The following is a 24,371-nucleotide window of genomic DNA, read 5'->3' on the forward strand; positions in this document are numbered from 1 at the left end:
CAACCAAAGCATCCATAACCAGCTTAACTGGTAGCTACTGAAAGATCAATGAGAGTTTGTCTGGAAAAGAATGGAATCTGATCATATAAACTAGCTCACATCAACTGTCTTTAGCTATAGAGGAAGCAGAAAACTAGTTAGTGGTCCAGTCTACTGGGGCAGAAAATAAAGGTTTACATTTCAGATAACGTCCCAAATAAAGGAAAATGGGTTTTTGTTCTGTTAGATGGCGATTTCTACTATGCAGTACATTTTCAAATTCTGATCATGTATTTATTTTATTAGGTAATATATTAAAATGTTTTGTGGGAAAATTGGTTTAACTGAGTATTCTCAATCTTTAATTAAGTATTCTTTTCATCCTATCAGTCTTCTGAATTTCTTAATGACAAACAAAGCCCTAAAGCCTAACTTTATCCCTTTACCTAACAAAAGCAAGTTCCTTAAATGACATTATCCTCTAAAAAGTGATATCAGCCAGATCTATCCAGAACAATAGATTAGATATATTTGTGTTTTGTGCTATTAATTGGTCTGACTTGAATCAATCCATCTTGTTTGATAAAAAGAAAAATGCATATATTTTAAAAGACTCTTAAAGCCAAGATTAAAATATAAACAAGCTACAAAGTAACCTTATATAAAGCAGTTAAATGAAAAATCAATCAATACATTCATATTTATCAAGCTAATATTCTTGTGTAAACTAAAATATCAAATAAAATAATGAATACCAATTTATCAAGCTAACATATGCAAACTAAAGAAATTTTCAAAAATAATAATAATAAAATAAATAAAAATTACGAAGTTGCTGCTCTAGTGTAAGCTGATGCTCCTCATTAAGCAATGGCTGTTCCGTCCTGTCAGGTTCTATTTGTTTTTATTTCTTTTTTTTATTTAGAGAGTTTAAAAAGCATTGCATAGCAGAAATGACCCACGTTATTCTAAAACTTACAGAAGTCCTACTGAAATGAACAAAGTAACCAACACACATACTACTACTCATATGCTGTACCTGCTGAGGCGCTGCCATCTTAAACCCGGCTGGGTCAATGCTGTTAACTGGCTCCAATTGCAGCACAGTATGCTGGTATCTTGGGTACCCAGCTGCGTCCTGGATGACCGGCAGGTCCTCTCGGACTGGTTCGGACGAGCGTGTGATGGCAGGCTCGCTGGGCAGGCCCACCTCATCGTTCATGTTTTCATCCAGCTCCTGGTCAGTGTAGGCCCCGCCCTCTGTATCGGTGTCCTCGTAGTCAGAAGTGTGGCGGCTGTCGGTGCTGTACATGCTGTACTCACTGCCCGGTGCGGAGAGGTAGGAGAGGCGGTCGTCGTGGATGTCAAGGTCATCGTCAGGAGCGCCATCTGCCTGCAGGCGGAGAGGGGGAGGGAGGGATGGTTAAGATGAGTTTGATGACCCACAGCAGTGGAAATGAAATGATGGATGGGTGAGAGCGGAAACTAATGCATATCAAACGCCTTGGACTGGAACTTAGAAATAGATCTGCTCTGCTTTTTTGGCTCTTAAAAAGTTATATATATATATATATATATATATATATATATATATATATATATATATATATATATATAGTTAATAAAACCAATATTTTACATAGATACTAAGCAAATAAATGAGTAAACAGACAGGAAATATTGTTTTAAGCATAAATTGTTTGTGGGGATACACAATAAATTCGTACGATATCAGTTATCGGCCGATATTACACAATTACTTTAATTGTATCAGATATATATCAGCTGATAGTTTTCAGATTTATCAAGTTTTTCCAATTATAATGATGTAATTATTATTAGGTAATTATAAGTATTATTTATTCAGTTATACAGTTTACTAATGCATCCAACAACCCGGCCAAACATAAATACCGATAACCCAAACCGATAATTCTAAAATTCCTACAGCCTTGTTGATATACAAGTCAACTACTAATTACAAAAACATGTATATAATCATTATTTATTCAGCAATTGGAAGTTTTAGTGATATCAAAATAAAAGTCCCATGTAAATGCTGATGATAAAAATAATAATTATAAGCTATGAGTTAATTAATCGGCCTTACCGATATACAAATTGACTGGTAATTACAATTACAATTTTCAATACAATTACAACCCTCATTTAAGGCAGTGCTTCCCAAACCTATTCCTGGAGGCACAGCAACAGTACATAATTTGGATGTCTCCCTTATTTGACCCATTCATTTCAGGTCTTGGAGTCTTTACTAAGGAGCTGATGAGTTGAATAAGGGGTGTTTGATTATGAAGCATCTCAAAATCTTTACTGTTGGTGTGGCCAACAGGTGTTTGAGTGGGGATGGGAGGCTCTAGACAAAGAAGCAACATCTAGAAAGTGAGACACAAAACTTTAGAGAAGCTTACCTTGCCCTCTGAGACCCAGACCAACTGGTTCTGCTGCTGCTGGATGGTCTCTTTTAAAGCACCGTACCAGCCATCGTTCATGTTGTTCAAGTTGATGGTGGCTAAAAGGCCAGGAAGTCGTAATTTACTATACTACAAATACACTACAAGTGATGCTTGCATTTAAAACAATAACTCTTATGGTGCTTTTGAAGCTTGCAAAAGTTCCCAGTTCTCCTTCATTACATGGACTAGATTATCCTGAACATGCTTAAAATTTTATATTTTCATGTTCAATTGACTAAAGAAAGTCTAACAGTTGTGTAACAACATGAGACTAATAATATTATTCTGTTTTTGGGTATACTCACTGGTGAAGAGGTGATGGTTGTTTTTTCTCAGTTTGAGAGCACGCTCATACAGCTTCCGGGCGCTCTTCCTGGACTCAGGACAGAGCCTAGTCCTCATGTTCTTCACACCCTGCTTGCTGTCGGGATTCAGGAACACCACAATGGGGTACCACTGAGCATAATTCAGACGATCCACTGCGTTGGGGGTGATGTCCAGCACTGCATGCTTTTCCTAGCAGCACAAACAGAATCATGAGACACCAGCTGAGTCTTTGCAGGGTCCGTGAGACTATGCTCACGAGCTGAGCAGATGGAAAGTTCATACTCACTCGGTCAATGATCTGTTTAATGGTATGGAGACGTATGATTCCAGAGCTGCGCTGGTCTGTGCCTGCATCTCTTGGTTCACTCTCTGATAAAAGGAGAATAAGACGTTTTATAGCTTCTTAATACAAAAGAAGAAAAAAAAAAAAACGCAGGACTTACTTGCAAGATCAAAGACATCAGACTTCTCTCTGGACAGTTTCTCTCTTGCGACATCCGCAATAGGCCCGAAAATGACCACTGGCCTCAAGAAACCAGCTTTTTAAGAAGAAGAAACAACAGGTTAACTATATTTCTACATAACATTTTCCTTCAATGCAAGGCTATCAGATTATTTCCTGCAAACATTCACAGACAAACTGAAACTGATTAGCAAAGCTTCAAAAATAGATTCTCAAATAACCATAGCAACTGAAAGCTAGTCTATAAACAGCAGGGGTGGGGGAAAAAATCGATACAGTATAGTATCACAATATTTTCCACGGCAATACTGTATCGATACACAGATGCCAAGTATCGATCTTTTAGTATACTATTTGGTAAAATAATAACATATATTTCTATACAATACACTACATTGTTTTGTTGAATTTATTTCTGATGAGGTCAGATGAGAAATTTTTGACATCCGAAAACAGTTGGCTGAAAATGCTAACAGAAAATATAGGCTAAATATAATAATAATAATAATAATAATAATAATAATAATGTATATGGCGCGCCCGGCCGGCAGTGTTCAGCTTGCATGTTTCACTCTCCTCATAACTGGGTGGTTTGACGCTCTGCTCAATATTCCGCTCTATGAATGTGCGGTCTGCTCGTGTTTCAGTCCAGAATTTTCATTTCGTTGCATCCCTAGATGTAAGACTACATGTTTAATTTAATTTACATTTAATAGTAATTTACTTTCAAATGCCCCAATTGCTGAAGGGTCTGCACAACTTTTTTGTACAAGTAATGCGCTGTTATATCGGAATGTATCGCAGAATATCGCAATATATTTACAATTAATTAATATATAATACAATTAATATTCCAGTAATATTGTATCCTCACACAAGTATCGTGATAATATCGTATCGTGAGGCCTCTGGTGATTCCCAGCCCTAATAAACAGCCGCCATACCTTCTCGAAGCACCACTCTTTCATAAGCGGGGAACTTTGTTTGGACGGGCTGAGCAGAGAGGTCCTCTCTGCTCTTCCTCAGGTTGCGTTTGGAGCTACGGAGGCCTCTGAACCTCCAGAAGTCAGCCCGATCCCCTCCTGGAGTCTTTGGGAGAGTGTATTGGACACTCGATAGCTGCTCAGCCCTGTAGACAAACATAAAACAACAGCTCAAACTTAAATGACTCAACACTTGAAACGGATGAGTCAATGCAAACTAGTACAAAGGGCTTCAGCACCTATTCTTGTTGGGGATGATGCCCCGCTCCACTTCCTGGTGGTTCTTGCCAATGCGGATGGCGAGCCAAGAGCCCAGTTTGCCGTTGTAAAGGGTGTCGACCACTCTAAAGACCTCCCCCTTATTGAAGCTCAGGCCGTAGGGTGACTCCTTCTCGTACTCAAAATGGGTCCTGATGTAGAACGAGTCACCTACGTCAGACTCTACAATGCGTCTGTATACTGGGAAGCAAAGAGATTTATGTTATTTTTATTTTGCAGTCCTGATAAAAAGCTTGAAACAGTTTGACAAGTGTCCAAAATCCCCAAAATATATAGCTTAGAATTGCACTCATGCTCATGTGCATCACTCGGATTGTAAACAGTAAGAGATAGTAAGACAGCATTTGGAGTTAATGGTAAATGTAGATCTACTGTGTGTATTGTGGCTCCCGCTGGTAGCACGGGTTAGTCGCTTCAATAACAATATTTTTTTATCATGTCTAATTATTTGAACGCATAAAACAACTTTATTTTTTAAGGAATAATCACACAACATTTCTTCCATAATGCGGAAAACTATCGGCATGGATTTTTGTCGATAACCGATTGTTCCAGCAATCAACTATCGGTGCCGATTAATCGGTCGAATTTTCATTTAAAATTTAGCAATCACTGTGCATTTGCAACAAAACAAACGTTTGCTTGTTTGACAAATCAAACCCTGTCCTAAATCAAGTCACAGATTCCAGATATGTATCATGTATTACACTAGGAATGCATAAAGGCCTGAGTTTACTTATGGAGAGTCTGTGTGGGACACTTGATTTTTGCGTCATGCAGACAGTGCATGGCCTGGGCAGGGAGCAGATTACCAAAGTATACTTTAGGCTCAATGGTTTACAAACAGGAACTTTTATGAGCTGACATACCATCTTTCTTTTTCTGGGCCAGGATGGTGACCTCCTCTCCTTTGGGCAGGTCCAGCAGAAACAGTACTGCCTCCTCACGAATGATGTTTGCAAAATCCACATTGTTTACCTGAGAAGGGTTTGAAGAAAAAGCCATTTAGAACAAAAACTCTTCTCTAAAGGGGTCTAATGAATGAGAGGAAGGTTTTGTTTCTGAAAACTGTGATTGTGTGGAGGGTGGAGAGGTTTGTGAGAAAGAGAAGGTGACAAACGTTCTGAATAAAGAACAGGCATGTTGGAAAAACCCAGAGAGAAAGAGAAAGCGGCTGAGTTTGGCAGTGAGGAGACGGAAAACAATGTCACCAGGGAAACCATCCTGAGAAACGGCAAACATCTTCACACACACACTGAGGTTTAACAGATCTATATAGCACAAGAGGGACATTTGGGGAGTGGGACCCACCATAAAACTAGGACTGCTATTAAAGAGCCCATAAACACAAGGTTATAAAAGCCGGGACACAGAATCGCTCTTCATCCACAGACTTTTAAGAGTCCCATGCGAGTTATTCATCACAAGAGCTAAACGCCACCACAAACACCTTTAGGCTCAACAGCTAAGAAACTGTAATAGATGACTTCAATATAAACCAAGCAGGTATCCGCATAAGATAGAAATACCCATTCACACACACAGCATTAGAATAATTGACACTAAACATCAGGCAACATTTTGAGGCATCTCTAGGCTGCCTGACCAGAAACCTGTTCCAAATAATGGATTAGGGCTGCACGATAAATCGCATGCGATATTTAATGCGCATCTCTGTCAATAAAGCCTGTTCTGTAATCAGAGGTTAATCTCCATCACCTGCGCGCTTTCACATGGAGCAGCATTAACTACACAGACTACACATTGTTAACTGAAAAGCTGCGCAAAAACACAATCATATTTTGCGCGTGTATTGCTCAGCTTGTCAGTGAACACCGGCTCTGTGTAGTAAATGCTGCTCCTTTACCTCACTGGCAAAAATGTAAGGCAGCATTACGTATTATATACAGATATGATAATCCCAGAATGCACTGCGGTGAACTCAAAATCCAAGATGGCAATGGATGGTGGAGTCAAAGGGAGTGTACATTATAAATAAATGTAATTTATATTTTATATCTATATTCCTAGAGAAAATCGACAGATCAGCCCAGAGTTATTATAGTTATCTAAAATGGAAACCATTAAAAACTAATTTTTTAATTGAAATAAACATTAACTGAAATAATTCCAGGTAGTTGCTAGGGCAACATTTCTCATTTTCATTTAGTTTAACTTAACTAAAATAACTGAAAATAAAAATGTGTAAACTTTATATGTCAAAACATATGACAAATTTAATAAAACTTTGATTGAAATGAAAATATAATAAAACCTAATTCAAAATATTGATAAACTACTGTATAAAAGTATCTCAACAATACTACTACTACTACTACTACTACTACTAATAATAATAATAATACTAATTATTGTATATTTTAATATATTTTTAGTTTCTAATGGAAATATTTTGTGCATATTACAAAAATGTACATTATCATAAAAACTGGTTATTATAAAAATAAGAATTTCCAGAATTCTATTTTTTCCTTTTAATTTATTTTAAGTATATATAAAAAAAAGACTTACTAAAGAGCAGTATCAATGCAATCAATGCAACATATGAAGTGAAAAAGTATTTAATTTTTTTCCGAGGTCAATCCATTTCTAACATTTATATAAAGTGTTCTTAGAAATATTTTTTTTTTCTGGATTTTTTGATTGGTATTCTGTCTCTATAAGTAAAAAAAAAAGCCTTCCATAAAAATTATAGACCCTTAATTTATTTGTAAATACAGGTTATCAAATAAATATTTTCCCCACTGTCAGCTGTTTAAGAGTGAATTTGCAGTGCTTCATGGGAGTGGCCAGTCACTGTTGAGTTCTTTTGCCAGAGTTCTCGCTTCCACAGTAACACTGACTTCTCTGATTGGTGGATCGCACACAACCAAAAGTACAGCAACCCGATGAATTAACCGCTGTCAAGTGCCCTTTATAGGTAGCTTCCTATACAAACAGCTTTTAGGCAGAAGTTGCAGTAATTAAAAACACAGATCTCTCACCCTGAGAATCTGGTCTCCCTCCTCCAGGCCCTCTTTAGCAGCAGGACTGTCCTCCAAAACTCCAGCCACAAATATCCCAACGTCATTCCCGCCAGCGAGTCTCAACCCCACGCTCTCGCCCTTCTTAAACTTCACCAGCTTCATGCTCGGCCTGAGGGTGGACACACAAGCATACATTAAGGACACTTCATTCTCAACATCTCTAAAACACTGAAGTTAGTAACACGCACCGTAAGATGCTGTCATCGTGCGTGATGCCGGGCACTGGGGCGTCTGCCGGACTGACTGGCAGGTCCACATCAGGCTGGCCAGGTTGAGCATACACAGGCTTGGGCTCTGAGAAGATACACACACACCAAAATGTCACCACAGGAGTGTGTCACGCTGTGGAAGGTCACAAAGACACCCAGCGGGACAGAGCTGGAGTGAAGACACTGTCACAACTGACAAACTCCTGCTGCTCATCACAGCCTGTGCACAAACCCAGGCTGAGAATAATGTACATTAATCAGAGTGTATTCATGTGTAGTGACCCCTGACCTGGTAGAGGGGGGAGCTGTTTCTCTTCTCTGGCTGCCGTCTGCTCTCTCGGCATCTCCTCCACCATCTTAGCAGGTAGGGGAAGCGGCCCAGCCTTTGAGATCCTGTCTTCATCACGGCTTCGGTGACTGTGGGTGAAGAAAAAAAAGACAACACCGAGCAAAGCTGTTAGAATTCCACACACTGAAAAAGGGCCGTTTTATAATTTATTGTAATAAATCTGTGAATTAATTATTCTTAGAAGTGGCTTCTTTTTAATGATTTGGTCAAACTGATTCACGAAGCATTTGAAATCAGTTGATTGTCTATGAAGAAGATTGTTTGGAAGTAAAACTTTAAGAGAAGTGATACCTCACCATAAGCAACCAAAAACTTGGAAGAAGCAATTCTCAGAATGACTCCTCTTCAACTTGACATTCTTTTGAATAAATACATTTTGAATGATATTTGATGAATGCGTCTTTTGAAATCAACTTAAATTAATCAGAACTTAAAAATATTGTAAATAGTCGTATTTCAGTAAAAACTTTTTTCTTACAAAAACGTATATAAACACACTACTGGAGTGATAGCTGAAACAAACCAGTGAATAAGGTTTTTTTGGAAAGTGAAGGACATTTCCTCCAAAGGCCAGAAACATTCTCAACACAAGTACCCAAACGCAGCTGTGAACGCTTGAATAACAAAGAATGTGGTTTGGTTAGTTAATTCGTAACCTTGCGCTGTTTTGACGGTAACAAACCCAAGTACACTAGGGGGCGATACCATCGTATATATGTGCTATTATGCCAGAGTCAAATTTAACTACATTGCTCGGCAAGATCTGTTGCTCCACCATGACAGTAAACCCACATTTACACAAATATTCATTATAGTGCCCCTTGTGGCGACGCTGAGAATGCATATACATTAGAGAAAGAAAAATTCCCATCGTTACTTTATGTACTTGGAAGAGTATGTTTCAGGCCGTAAGTTAAAATTAATTAATTAAAATTAATTAAAATTAATAATACACCTGTATACAAAACACTGAAAATATGTGTTACAGTGTGGAATGAGATGAGCTTTTGTGCTGTTCGGTTAAAGTTTTTGATGATTAATGCATGCTCTGCTCTCAGCAGGACAACCAAAAACACTGCTGTTTCCACACTATCAAGCCTAAGCACACAACCCATAAAACACTGTTTACACTGAAAGACAAAAGGCAGATGAGAGCGAGGTAGATGGGGAGAGATGTTGTGTGGCTACGGCAGCTAGGTAGTCTTGAAGGTCACAGCTGTGCTTTGCAGCTCCTTCGTTGGACTTTATTTAGCGCAGGCCATCTGATCTGGAGTAATGGAGGAGACCGAGAGAAACAGGAAAGAGAAAAGGACTCCAGGTCTCCAAAAATCAGCACATGGCCAAAGATGACAGGTCCGGCCTGTGACTTTTATTGTCACGGTAGACAACAGCTTGCGACATCCACGGACTGCGGAAACTCTCCATCTCTGCGGGACCAGGCCGAAACATGTGGTCCTGTTTTATTCATGACAATAATGAATATATTTCCCAGCAATTACGGTGTGGCTCAAAAAAAAACCTTGGCTGATGACATTGAGGATGTGTGTGTGGCATAACGCACTACACCTCAAAGTATTAAAGCCATCACTATCCGCTCGAGGGCCTTTATGGACCCCATTTTTCATAAAACCGACTATGAAAGAAAAAATAGTCATTGTTGAGAAGGACGTCTCTTGAGGTTATGATTATGCTTATTTCAAAGAACTATTACATTATGGTATAGGAATGTGGGGAGTATTTTGGTCTGCAGGAAGTTGTGTAATTCAGTAGTTCTCCAACTGGTTTTGAATTAGGACCCAAATTTTTCCACTGGGATTTAGTGCCATCCTAACAGTATCGATTTTTTAATAATACAAAACTATAAAAATGTCCTATTTTATACACTGAAATGTGTACAAATGACTGGTTTTGAGAATGAGAGTATATGTTCATGTTGGCATCTGCCTAGTCTTGCGTAGCCAGATCTTCAGACTGACGGTTAAAGGTCTGGAATCCATGGCAGCTTTCATTGGTCAAGCCGTATGACTGACATGTCAAACAACCAATCACCGTTCGTTTCGTTCAGCGTCACGTTTGGGGCTTGGAAATGTAGCCACAATCACAGACCGGTGTTTAAAACTCTTGGACATATTTTAAGGATTCTGTGCTGCAAACATTAAATATTTTACATACGATTTTAGACTCCAGCATTTAGTTGATCCTGAGAAGCGCTTGTTGTCACAGCTGTAAACACGACGGCTTTCTTGTTTCGTGAAGGGGTTTGACAGCACTGCATCTTTGTTTCCAGGCAGAACGTTTATGAAAGTGAAAAGTCTCCTGGAAATCCAATATAATTCAACCAATCTGATGACAACTTCGACACTCCTTAAGCGTTTCCACTTCTGTGTGCCGTATGCCTCAGACGTTTAGCCAACGGTCCGTGGGCATGACGTCTGAGGCTGAGACTAGCACCTACTGTACCTAATTTGGTTTGACTGGATGTACAGACATGATAATCATTCAACCTTTTGACCTCCTTTTCAGGAGTTTATCCTACTTATTTTGCAACACACCAGTTTCAAAACACTGGTGTGATTCATTAGTTTTCAAATGAAAGAGAAAGGAGAGGAAGGAACTTGGTAGGGCATCTTAAAAAAACACAGTCTTTCCTCTTTGACTGACAATCCTGCTTTTTCCACACTGTTTTCCACTAAAATGCTGGATCTCGCTCCTTCACTCTTAAAAGGTTCAAACAAAGGAGGTCTACAATATTTCCCAATGGCAGTTGCTCAGAAATGCCATGTGACTAATGACTCCTTTGACTGGCTGATGGCACCATAAGAACGCCAACAGACCCAACTTTTTTTTGGTAGCAGACAAAAATATCAATTGATTTTGATTTATATGCATGTATCTTCTATTACGTTCTCAGTGTGACATGAAATTCTGCTGCATGTTCTCAAACATCCCGTCTAACAGGGCTCTCTCAAAGTTGTGAACAAACATCTTCCAGTAACATTAACAAAATGTTTGTTAAAACTTGCTGTGAGTTCTAAAAAACTCTTTGCACAAAAAACATTTATAACACTGTCCATTGAATGGTTTGTCTGAAATGTTTAAGTTGGATGTTTAACTACATGTATTTCACATTTCACCAAAGAAAAGTTGGATCTTGGACTTGAAAATGGCTCCTCAAATAGTTCCTTTCCATTAAACGCATTGATTTCTAAACCAGGGCAACAAAAAGTTTGCAAACCAACAACAATCTAGTTGGATTGAGGGGCAAAAAAGGCAGCTTCCTAAGCATTCAGGACGCAGCCTCTGTCTTCAAAAAAGATTCCCATTTTTGGTGACTTTTCGCACACAGTGCAGGTTGGTGCTACAATCCCATTGGACGACTTTCAAAAATGGTTGGTTGAGCAGATGTGCCAGTAATACGGAGAACTCTCTGAGGTAGAGATTAACTACTACAAAAGATGTTAAAAGCAGCATGATTTCGCCTGCACTGCCACACTGACAGCACGGGTCCTTTGGAGTATGTGTGTATTTGTGTTTTTTGACAGGCACCCCATATTTGTTTTCGCTCTATAGAAAAGAGGTAACACACAGCTGAGACCAATCCTTTGAATTTGCATGAGAAGTGAGTATGAATGGATGGATGTTTGATGTCACAGATGCATGTTGGGATTGGGCATCCAAACCAACAAATTCCCTGTGCCCAAGTTGGTTTGCTGGGCTTCAGCCAGAGGTGATAGATGTTGGGATGATGAAATGAACACATCAAGTAGTTCAGGTAAAACACCACTACAGCACACAACACACTCATTAGGTTACACCACTTTGAGAAGCACCTACGTCACATGCTTTAGTGCAAAGCTCACAAAAGAGTTAGATTGGTTAGCTTAGTTCAGGTTCCCGCGTTAACCGGACCCAAACACTTACACTGGCCGGGTTCTCTGAGACGTCGGCCCTGCGTCCCTGATTCAAAACAAGAGTCAGAAGAAACTTCATGAACACACACATCTGAAGATCTGCAAACATGTGTGTGGTCAAATCTGGCTTGTGGGAAGTGTGTAACGTCTTCACTTAAAACATACCTCATATGCAATTGTGCGATAATAATAAGTAACCCTAACTGGAGGCAAACGGAGCCTGTTTTCATAGTTCTAGAGAGTTTAGTCTCTTCATAAGTCAAGTTCCAAGTATTTCACAGCCGAAAAAAATGACACACTTCAGCTTTAAATTTAGGTTTCATTTAGGAGGTTGACACATATGCAGGGAGAAGAAATTCCTCTCTTCCTCTACCGCTGTCACACCCTGGTTTATCTATCTAGGACACTTCCGATTTACAGGAGCGTTTAGTCAAGGGCTGTGGTACCGTCTGACAGAGGCTTCTCTCATATGCTTCTCTCATATCAGCAGTGAGCAGGCCTGCAACTCCAGCTCCTGAAGCTGAAATACACCTCAATCTGCTGAATATTATAAAGACAGGAGCACCTAAAAATTTAGGTGAAAAAAATTGAAAAGCCAACTATTTGGGGATCAGCTGGCTCATGACAAGTGGTACATTTACGTCAAGTGAACCAGACCCCTGATTTCATGTTTACTTAAATATCTTGTGTGGGAGCAACCAAAGAAATGGAGAAAAACAGCAAGGGTATCTGACCTGCCGTTGCTGATCTGTGGTGGAGAGTGTCTAAAGTGGTCCGAGGTCTCGGAGCGGCGGTCCGGAGAACGAGAACGGCTGCTCCTCTTCCGCTCGTGGGATCGGTCGGAATGATCGGACGCCACAGAGTGGATGTCTGAAATATCTAACAAACAGAACAAATGATCACAGGTGTTATGTTAGAGTTATTGCTTTTGGAATATTGTATTCCCTAAACGATCCAAATTGAATAATATAAGAATACACTCAAAATAAAATTAAATTAATGAATTAAATTAAATAATAAAAAAATCACTAAATGCAATAAGTATTTTGTCTTGTTTCCCAGTAACAACAAAAATATAGTCTAAACATCCTTAAAACAAGACACATTTCTTTTAATTTTTTTTATCGAATACGTTTTAGTAATACTGCTGTGTGCTTTGGTCATTATTAGTGATATATATATATATATATATATATATATATATATATATATTAGAGGTGGGCATAGATTAATTTTTTTAATCTAGATTAATCTCACTGTGATCTTGAAATTAATCTTGATTAATCTAGATTAAAATGGCTCATTCGAATTCTGCCGACGGCATTCAGAATATGTGTATTACCCAAATAAAATTGACAAACAGTAAGTCTTTGAGAAGGGGTTTATCAAGCTAGATGGTGCATTAGAAATGTACATATCCTGTTTCCAAAAATGCATCACAAACTGCTTGAAAAAACGTAACTAATTCCACATTGCACAAGCGGGGACCCGGTGAAGGTTGTACCAGTGGGCCCTGTTTGAAATTGTCTAATTTGTATGTTCGTTTATTTTTATTTATTTGTGCTATTTACACAATGTTTAAAGTTTTTTCAAGTTTGTAGGTGTCAAGGTACAGAAACTAAATAATTAAATGTAAAAAAGCACTGGATAGTCTTCAGTGTAAAAATGAAATATACAATCAAACCTACATTTATTCAGACACCTTCAACATTTCTCACATTATTACAGTTTTGCTATATATATAAAAAAATATATCTGGTGTCTGAATAATTTTTGGTTTGACTGTTAAAACTACAAAGTAATTCAGTCAAGAGCAGTGAGTGATTTTCATTTTCTTGGATTAACATTACAGCAGCCAGTAGCTAAATTAGGCGCGGTCACTTTAAGAGACGATGAACGCATCCAATATAATACACATCCCATTTTTCCTCAACTGTTTACTTTCACTTAAGAAATATCTGACTATTTCGCGCATAATTTCCAAGGTGGATATTTTGAAATATTTTGTATGTATTTGTCAGCACAAGAGCAAAAATAATCAAATTCGATGTTCAAGTGTTTTGAGACGCCTTTCTCTGCGCGAGCCCTGAACACCAGAACACCGCGAGTACTGAATTGGGCTCTTTCACATCTTTTTGTTTGTTCAAACTGCGATTTGTATTTGTTCGTTCAGGAGCAGGAGGGACTTTGAGGATAACTTCGCAGAAGAGAGCTCGGTTCAGTGTCCCTGTCCGTGATATGCGGCTCTCTCTCTCGTGCGCACCTAACGGCACACGCTACTCTGTTCAGCTTTTCCGCGTCTTGTGTTTGGATGCTTTAATGTTTAAATCGACAAGCGGTACGGCTTAAAAACATCTGAAAAAGATAAGCTTTCGTGACAATGTGCAGCAGTGGCTCGTCAACTGTCCTGAGCATCTTTTTAGTCTGGCCTCAGCCAGTCGGTTATATAAAATATCAATGTGAAAGTTATCATAGCTCGCTTAGTATAGACCCAGCTCCCAACCCAACTTTGAGAATAGATTAACGGTGATATTTTTTTTTTCGCCCGATAAGAGTCTCGAGCTAACGCAGCACGATAACGCCGATAACGGCCCACCACTAATATATATATATATATATATATATATATATATATATATATATAAATAGTTAATGTGGTTTATTAATAGTTTAGTTTAGTTTTAATAATTTTAGTACTTTTATCATTTTATTTCAGTTAGTTGCCAAGCCAACAATTATCATTTTAATGATTTTTATAAGTTTCAGTTTTAGTTAACAGTAACAACACAACAAATAAAATAAAATACAAATAATTCTATGGTAAGAATTATTATTTTTTTAGTATTCAAATAATCAAATAATAGTCCAAATGAGTAGCTCAGTTTCGTTCCACTCTTGCCGCATAAGCATTATATCAAACTCTTATCATCATTTTATAGAGGAAAATTATGCCACGATAATTAGGGTTATCATTTTATTGCCCAGCTGTACTAGAAGGTATAACTCTCTCACCATCTCTGTCAGAGGCATTAGCTGAAGGTATGCTGTCATCCACGTCTGGGATATTGAGCAGGGTCGCCCTCTCGTCTCTCTGCACCACCATCTTCAGCTTGCCCTTTGACCTCTCGATCAGTTTCTTAGCATCGATCAGAGACAGATTCTCAGTCACCGTGCCATTAATCTAGATGAAGATTAAACGAAAAGATGTCAACAGCACCATACATCTCCATTCGTTCATAATTCATCACATCACTAAATACGTCGGTTCACACACGCTCATCACTTCACACACTCTCTTCTCTCCTTCCATCTGTTTCCCCTCCCCTAACAGGTGCTCATTTCTCTTACCTTGAGCACTACGTCTCCCTCCTGTATGTTTCCGTCTCGGGCTGCCAGGCTCTCGGGGGAAATGTCCTTAACGAAGATGTGGCTGGCCAGGCGAAGCCCGTATTCTGCTTACAGAGTAAACCGCAGAAACACATACACCATGTTAGTATAAGTTAGTTATAAAGATGCATTTTTTCTGATGGAAACCTGCATACAGCAAAATGTCACTGGGCTTAAACATCACACGTCAACTGTGTTCTTACTGGACATGATTGTGTTGTGTCGTGCAACGTCTTCACTGTCATTTTAGACTCAACAGCAGGAAACTGTTCACGTTGTGTTAAGGCCTGTTCAGACTAAGATCAATGACTATAACTATAAAGTTTAAAAAAACATTTTTAATTCTGTGAGAATAGCTAAAGAGTCAGAGCACTAGTGAAAATGCTTTTAATTTGCACCTTTTTGCAATTATATATTTTATTGTAATCATTCATTCGACAACTTTTTATTCAACTTTATATTTGGTCTCAGACTTGATTAATTTCTCTCATTTGAATTAAAAACATTATTATTAAATTAGAAGCATTTTTACTAGTGGTCTCAGACTTTTAAAACCACAGTACATTCAAAACAATTTAATTAAAATATTTTAAATGTACTAATTTTATGGATCATGCTCTACTTACTAAAAAAAGTAGTCAGTTGATGATATAAAATATTATCTCATGTATTTATTGTTCAGTATATTCAGTTTTAAATGATCTAGAAACTGCATCAATTTAAAATTGCAAATGAAAAGCATTTTCACTATTTTCATTTATTTTATTGTAATTTTTAAATGAACTTTTTCCTTAAATGATATAAATTATATATCAGACTTATTTATATATTTTGTATTGAAGTGCAAAATAAAAGCATTTACAGATTTCTCAGTCACAGACTTTTATTTATTGATATATTATTATGTTGTTTTGTGCAGCATTTTTTATTTTCATTGTGGGCAGACCAGCTGGAAACTTGTCATGTTAAGCTTGTTCACACCAAGGATGATAATTATAATGATAAAGTTGCACTAAAGTCATAAGACGTTCACCGATATGGATTTTTCATTGGCCGATGCCAATATTTAGAAATCAGGGCAGCCAATGGCCAATATTTGATGATATTTTTTTTTTTGGTTGATATTTTTGGCTGATTTTATTTTATTTTTCATTCATCTCATAAAAGTAAGTTTGAGCAAATGACAATTGCGGGGTACAAGATAGCAATAGTAGTAGTAGCCCAATTAAGAATAACAATACATGGCTCAGAACGTTTACTGACAGAGTTTCCTACAGACTACAAATTAATTCTCTGCCAGCAGGAGGTGCTGCTGGAGCAGAGATATAATGGTTTTCCCGGTAACGGCTGTAATCAAATAAGCACTGCTCACAAGCGCTACTTTATTATGCATTAAAGGAAAGAAGAAATTAAAATGAGATGGACGCTTTTCTGAAGACAATCGGTTTCTTTTCAAAGATGCATTTTATTCAACAAAATATAACCCTTTTGGAAAATCTATTTGTGGCGGTCTGTTATAAATAGTGACGAGCATTTCCGGCATTTCAGGGGCTAAATATCACGTTATTGGGGTCGCTTTTATCTGCGGACATAAAAAAAATAAAAAATACCACGGCAACAATGTAAAAGAAGCCGGACTTGGCAACACTGCCTCAAATGGAGTTAAGCTTGAAGCGGCCATCTTCACCTTGATTTTTGCGGGACTTGACGAGGGTGACTTTGGCTGGGCATGGGGGGAGGTTGGAGGAAACGGAGTGGTGGTCCGAGTGTGGGGACAGACTCCTCTCTCTGGAGCCACTGCGCTCTCGGTCTCGGTCCCTCCTCCCGCCCAGCCGGTCACCCCTGCCACTCCTCCGGCCCGTGGCTCCGCCCCCGCTGTAGGCACTGGGCCCGCTCTGTGCCTCGTAGATCTCGTCTTCGTAGCTGTCGTCGTCCTCTTCATGCTCTGACACGGTCTCGCGTTCACCCGGGCGCCCCATGGGGACCTGCACCTTCTTCTTTCTCCTGATGGTCTGGAAAGAGGGAGGAGCAGACATGATTATTTGCAACAATCTCAATTTTTGGGCATATTTTTCATCTCTAATGTGTCTCTCATTCTCTTATGGATTTTAGTGCAATAAAAATAAAAGTTGGTTATTTAATTTACACTTTCCTAATTTAACACAAATGTTTAAATCACTCAATTTTGAGATCACTATTGAAATTACTATTAATATGCACTTTACTAATTTAAAGGGCCACTCCAGCCCAAAATGAATATGTTGTCATTAATCTTTAACCCCATGTCGTTCCAAACCCGTAAAAGTTTTGTTCATCTTCACAATTTAAGATATTTTGGATGAAAACCTGGAGGCTTGTTGCTGTCCCATAGACTGCCAAGTAACTAACACTGTCAAAGTCCACAAAAGTATGAAAGATGTCATCAGAATAGTCCATCTGCCATCAGTGGTTCAACCGTAACGTTATGGAGCGACAATACTTTTAGTAAGCGAACAACACAAAAATGACTTTATTCCACAATTCCTTCATCAGACATCAGAGATTTTTCCCTCTAAGGATGATGAGGATGTGTCTTAATGCAAGAGGAAACAGTAAAAGAATAAAAAAAAAAGGGGAAATCATACTATTTTTGCATTCTTCCCACTTTTCCGGAGTTGTTGCACTGCATATGCATGATCCACGTTATCCATGGAGACGGCGTTAACCTTCACCACTCTGTCGTTCTCCCTGCCGGGGCAAACAGAGCAGAAAGCAGTTAGCAGATGAGCCACTCCAACTGATCTCAACACAAGATGGAGCAGAGCCTGATCAGCAGCACTGTGCACTCATACAACAGGGTTCTTGATAAAAATAAATGATATAACTAAATAAAAATACAAAAGACTCCTCTTTTTTTTGCGTAATAAGAGCATTCTGGGAAATAAAGACTTTCACCATGGTCTATAAATGTAATATTTTTATTTGAAAATAAAATAAATATACAATGGGGTTAAAAGTTTTAGACCACAAGTGAATTTTTTTTTTTTTTTTTTTTTTTTAATTTAGGAGAAAAATGAAAAGCAATGTTTCAATACAATTTAAATAAAATGCTTTTAATTGGAGTTTTTAAATTGAATACAAATGTTTTTGATGGAAATAAAATAATATTCTTTTAAAATGCTTTTTATTTGCACTTTTCTTAATTTAAAATACAATTTACAGAAATATTTTGAAAGCAGTAGTGAAAATTTTCATTTGCACTTTTTTAAATTTAATACAACTGTTTTCGACAAATAAATTAATATTGTGAGAGCACTAGTGAAAATTCTTTTAATTTTCTAATTTAACATAAATGTTTTTATACAAATAAGTTAAATAACCGTATGCATAATTTGAATTAAAAGTTATAAATTAAATTAATAATGAACTATTACTATTAAATTAGAGACTTGCCATTTCAAAGCATTTTCACTAGTACTCACTAATAGTTCATTAACTAACAGTGTTTTTAACAATTACAAATAACTTAAAAATGAACAAGAATATTAATAATAAATTAATATTCTTGCTGGAAATAGCCTATTGTATTTTTAAGGGTAATTAATAAAAACTGTGTTTTAATCGAAACAGTCACGTTATTTAAAACATTTTTTCTCAAAATGCATCAAATTCAGGAATGAAACTGGAACTAAATTGGCACAGTCATGGTAAAGCGGGTTAGAGAGGAGTCTTACTGCAGCAGGCCCTCGGCTGGGCCTCCCTTCAACACATCAGATATGACGATGGACGTCTCCCCGCTCTGAAAGTGAGGGTTATCCCTCCCGCCTGAGATAGCGATCCCGAAGCCAAACCCCGGAGCCTGCGAGAGACACAACGACATGTTCACAAACACACGAGGACAGCGGCAAAACATTCAAATCACACTGGAAGAGCTGGAGAGGGAGGGAATGGGACAGAGAGAATAACAAGATAAAGTTGGGAGATGTGGGAGGAGAAAAGAAGGAAGATAAATGAGGGGATGTGATGGACAAAGAGATACAGAGAGGGCAGAGAAGGGCGAAGAGATAGAAAGATCCCATCACAGATATACAGAGAAAAAAACAATACAATAAACCTGCAAAAGCCAATTAAATTCTGCAACAGAACACCAATTTTAACAGAAAAGGGTTACATATAAAGTAAAAAAATATATATATATATATTAGGGCTGTAATGGTACATGTATTCGTAGCGGACCGTTTCGGTACAGTGCTTTCGGTACGGTGCACGTGTGTACCGAATGACAGAATGCAATATTTTGTACGCAATATTTTGTAGCTTCTCAGCTTCGTGGCGTGTCTGTTTTTAATTCGGCTCCCATGTTAACAGGTCAGAGCTTGCAGACTGCTGCGTGAGACGTGCGTAAAAAGAAGGTGTAAACAAATTGTTAAAAAAAAGCTTATAGTAATAAACAACCTGCAGTTTAATGTTTGCATTTCTTTCCCTTACTGTACCGAAAATGAACCGAACCGTGACTTTAAAACCGAGGTACGTACCAAACCGTGATTTTGGCGTACCGTTACACCCCTAATATATATATATATATATATATATATATATATATATATATATATATATATATAGTAACTTTCATTAGGGCGTAACCCAATAATGTAAAACTCAAAACATTTGCTTTGTTGTCCCATGAAAATTTCAAAATATCCAGACAATATCCAGATCTAAAATCTAAATTGATTTATAACTCTTTAGATTTTTCACAAGTGTATTTTTCTCTTGTTCCTGATTTTTATTACTTATGCATAAATACACTGTAAAATAGTTCCTGTTTTGAGGTATTTCCTATTGAAATAAGCTTGCACAGAATCGATTATTTTAGGCAAAGGTTATAGTTTACATCAAAGTTGCAACCATGACTTGTTACTTTGAGTTCTGATTTCATGAGGTCTTTAAAACAAGCAAAATATTCCATTAAATGGAACGCAATAAAACACATGCAATCTTAAATAACATCAAATATAAACAAGATATCCACTGACAAGTAAAACAAGACAATATCCTCTGAATGATTCACAAATCAACAGAGACGATTAAATGCTCACCCTGTGTAGAGATACAGTGTGCTGTTCCCATATTACGGTCTCATCCATTGCTGCACTCTGTATTGAGAGAAAGGAGAAAAAAAAGGTTAATACAGAAACACAAATCGTTAGATTACCATCAACAAGTTTAATTGGTTACATTCCCACACGGCCTAAAGGATGCAGATGCATTCATTAAAATCAAGCGGGACACACACACACACACACACACACACAGATTCAGAAATGTCTTTGTAAGTGTCTCATCGCTTAACATCTGTAAAAGCATCCCTAGAGTGTAAATGATCTTCCTACACGTTGTGTAACAGATAAGGAAACAACAAAAGTGTTGCATCCTCTAGCTAGGCTTGAGGAGAAGAAAGGACGGGGAAAGATGTCTCTGCTGACATCCAGCGAAGCTACCTGAGGTGCTCAAGCACTGATTTATTCATTTCTCCATATCTTCTGCAACGCAGTCACCTCACACAGCAGATCACACAGTCAAGGCAACAACAGCAATAAGTTAAGGAATAAAAACAACCTTTCAGTGTTAATAAGCCATATTAACAAACAAAGTAAAAATAAGACATAATAATAAAATGTCAACTGTAGCCAATTACTTAAAATGTTTACAAAAAAATACGAAGAATCTAGATAAAAACCAACTAAATAAACAAGGGAAAATTTAAAAATTTATAAAGACAAATATTTTATAATATTAATCTTATAATATTATATATATTAGTGCTTCGCAATGATTACATTTTTTAATCGCGATTAATGCATTGTCTGTGATTGATCGCAATTAATGCACAAAATTAATGATGCATTTAAAAGTAGTGTACGGTGCACTTTTTTCATCTAAAAGTACTGCTATATGAGCAAAAGTGTTTGCAATCTCTTTAAACAAATAAGGTGCTTTTGAAGTGAAGTGAAAGTGACATTGAGCCAAGTATGGTGACCCATACTCAGAATTTGTGCTCTGCATTTAACCCATCCGAAATGCACACACACAGAGCAGTGAACACACACACACACACACACACTGTGAGCACACACCCAGGAGCAGTGGGCAGCCATTTATGCTGCGGCGCCCGGGGAGCAGTTGGGGGTTCAGTGCCTTGCTCAAGGGCACCTAAGTCGTGGTATTGAAGGTGGAGAGAGAACTGTACATGCACTACCCCCACCCACAATTCCGTCCGGCCCGAGACTCGAACTCACAACCCTTCGATTGGGAGTCCAACGCTCTAACCATTAGGCCACGACTTCCCATTAGGCCACGACTTCCCACGACTTTTTACAGCGGTGTTCCTTTTACATAGTAGCAGTTAAAATATTTATTGGAAATCTTAACTTATAACATTAATGTAAAGAAATTAAATATAAATCACCCCATTTGTCACTGCCAGGACATTAACGTTTTTATAGAAATTATTTTATATTTTGTTATAGAAAAACAAGTTCTGCTCAGAGTCCAGACCCTCGATCATAACATTATAACCGGCATCTTCTGAGTCGAGACCTGCATGATCGCGGCATCCTATCGCTATCCACACCGGAGCATTTTTCTGATACGCGTCAATATTTCTGAGCAGCAAAAGTTAACAAAATGATTCACCCCACCGTTCTGAGCAAGCACTTCTCTGCTCTCTTCACGTGCTATCAGACAACTTAATATTTCCATTTTATGAAGTCGTGATTATGAGCTCGTTGGCTTCTTTTCTGTTAAAAATAACAGTGGACAGTGGTTTGTGAATGTTGATGCTTAGCCTAAATAATTTGATCGGGAGCATCCCCTACTGAGACCCATGATTTGTCTGTATGTGTATTCAGAACCAGTGAGCCATGGACTTAATAATAATAATAATTATAATAAAAACGCGCTATGATAACAACACTGTATAAAATATAGTAATAAACAATAATAAACAGCATTATTTAATTTATTAATAAATTACCATTAAAGTCTAATGGCTCAAATATGAAACACAAGCACACACACACACACACACACACACAAATTCTGATTATAATTCAGGCTATAATTTACAGTATTAAATGATCCCAAACACCAACAGGACAGTTTTCAGCATGCAACAGTACAGTACAGATATACAGTGGGCTACGACGAACAGGGGTTTTGGAGGTTTAAATGGCGAAGGTTTTTGTAATAAATAGAAACCGTGATGAGAAGTTGATGGCCTTCTGTGTGAAGCCCAAACGACTGGCTCCTGACCTCACGATGATAGAGGAAGGATGAATGATGTCTGTGTCTCATCTTCACGAGCTGAGAGATCAAGTCTCAGTCCATCTGTCTGGTGCCTTTGACCTCACAGGTAATAACTCAGGTCTCGTCCGCTTCACATCGGGCCTGACTCAAACCACACACATCTTGTCTACAGAGCAGGATCATACACTTTGTGGTCTTTTATTGACCATCCATATTTGTGGTCTGTTTCAGGACATGTTGAATATTCTGTTCCCTTCTGGATGATCTGACGCTTCTCCCGTATCGCTCGCGTAAAGTCAGCACATCAGCCAAACAAGCTCCGTCGGATGATTATAGTGTAATGAAACATGACTGACAGGCTAGGAATTAGTATAAAACCCACAGCAAGAAATAATAGGAAGGGAAGGAGGGAGGAGAGAGAATCTGAGGGCAGTGCATCGTGGGAAATGTGCTGACCTAGGGGATCATTACTGCAAGCTCAACCCTTCACCTGTGCCCTGCATGCCAATGAGGAGCTGCTGGGATCGATCGAGTGCTATTAACATATCCTGCATCTCTACAAGGCTTGTTAAAACCACAGCTACTCTCAACGGCATGGTGCTGTACGATAACATAAGCTAGACAAAGCTATGCTAAAAAAAAAGAATGACTTCACTTTAAACTCAAACCAAAAGCCAGACTTATCCTTCAAAACGATCATAGTTGATAGATGAGGAAAGACGACTACAAGAGTCAGGACATGACGTAAGCTAGAATCAAACCTGTGCCTTTGTGAGCACAACAGCTCCTTTCAGCCAACTGGGACATCACTCAGACCGCTCAGGTTCAGTCAGTGACATTCAACAGGCTGAATCATAGAAATCTAGCGCACAAGAAACCAAACAGCACAGGGAGACGGTAATCCAGCGAGTTAAAGCCTCAAGAGCGACTGTAATACCACAAGAGAACGTCCTTGAAAGATGATTCACATGGACTGTTTATTTGCCTTCTCAAAGATGCATTACATACTCTGAGGCAGCCTTTTAAAGGGATAGTTCACCACAAATTGAAACTCGACCATAATTTCCTCAAAAGAAGGTATTCAAGAAACATCTTTGTTTCTTCTGTCCATATAAAGAAAGTCAATGTGGTCCAATATGGTTTTGAAACGTTTCAAAATATTTTCTTTAAAGTTCTGCAGAAGAAAGTTATTCATACGGATTAGGGCTGCATGATAAATCACATGTGATACTGAATGCGCATCTTTGTCAGTAAAACCAGTTCTGTAATCAGCACGCTTTCACATGGAGCAGCATTGAGCATTGCGCAAAATATGATTGTGTTTTTGCGCAGCTTGCGCATTAAATATTGCATGTGATTTATCGTGCAGCCCTAGCCTGGATCAGCATGAAAAGGGCAGATTCTCTGTATGAATGCCATGTGAGATTCATTTGGGGTTGCAGAGTTCCAAATCACTCATTTATGAGAATCTGTGGTGGTTAGGATGCTACCGTCTAAATAAGTAGGCAAAAACAGTGAGGTAGCTTACTAGGTTTTGATCAGAGCTTTGGATTTATCCTGTTAACCACAACATTACTCTTCTCCAATTCCTCTTGCAGGTCTAGGCAAGCTGCCAGCCAGCTCCAGAATTGGAGGGTACGAAAAGAAACTACCGTATTTTCCAGAGTATAAGTCAC

General features: G+C 38.2%; 1 protein-coding gene across 19 annotated transcripts in view; it reads right to left on the bottom strand.

The window, feature by feature from the left end:
* tjp1b (tight junction protein 1b) overlaps positions 1-24,371 on the bottom strand; it is a 75,876-nt gene that overhangs the window by 11,113 nt on the left and 40,392 nt on the right. For 8 of the 19 annotated variants that reach the window (XM_052543601.1, XM_052543600.1, XM_052543607.1 and 5 more), the window contains 19 exons: positions 20,487-20,543; positions 19,122-19,246; positions 18,033-18,135; positions 17,096-17,420; positions 15,370-15,476; positions 15,034-15,202; positions 12,756-12,900; positions 12,032-12,067; positions 8,051-8,178; positions 7,741-7,846; positions 7,511-7,661; positions 5,375-5,483; positions 4,466-4,685; positions 4,188-4,372; positions 3,224-3,319; positions 3,067-3,149; positions 2,759-2,969; positions 2,409-2,509; positions 1,019-1,372 (listed from right to left, as the gene is read on the bottom strand). In XM_052543601.1, the coding sequence (XP_052399561.1) occupies positions 1,019-1,372; positions 2,409-2,509; positions 2,759-2,969; positions 3,067-3,149; positions 3,224-3,319; positions 4,188-4,372; positions 4,466-4,685; positions 5,375-5,483; positions 7,511-7,661; positions 7,741-7,846; positions 8,051-8,178; positions 12,032-12,067; positions 12,756-12,900; positions 15,034-15,202; positions 15,370-15,476; positions 17,096-17,420; positions 18,033-18,135; positions 19,122-19,246; positions 20,487-20,543 (2,811 nt within the window). The remainder of the gene's footprint in view (positions 1-1,018; positions 1,373-2,408; positions 2,510-2,758; positions 2,970-3,066; positions 3,150-3,223; positions 3,320-4,187; positions 4,373-4,465; positions 4,686-5,374; positions 5,484-7,510; positions 7,662-7,740; positions 7,847-8,050; positions 8,179-12,031; positions 12,068-12,755; positions 12,901-15,033; positions 15,203-15,369; positions 15,477-17,095; positions 17,421-18,032; positions 18,136-19,121; positions 19,247-20,486; positions 20,544-24,371) is intronic. The other 11 variants (XM_052543611.1, XM_052543602.1, XM_052543615.1 and 8 more) reach the window with 3 other exon arrangements.

Source organism: Carassius gibelio, chromosome A25 (genome assembly GCF_023724105.1).
Source record: "Carassius gibelio isolate Cgi1373 ecotype wild population from Czech Republic chromosome A25, carGib1.2-hapl.c, whole genome shotgun sequence".
NCBI classification, from domain to species: Eukaryota; Metazoa; Chordata; class Actinopteri; order Cypriniformes; family Cyprinidae; genus Carassius; species Carassius gibelio.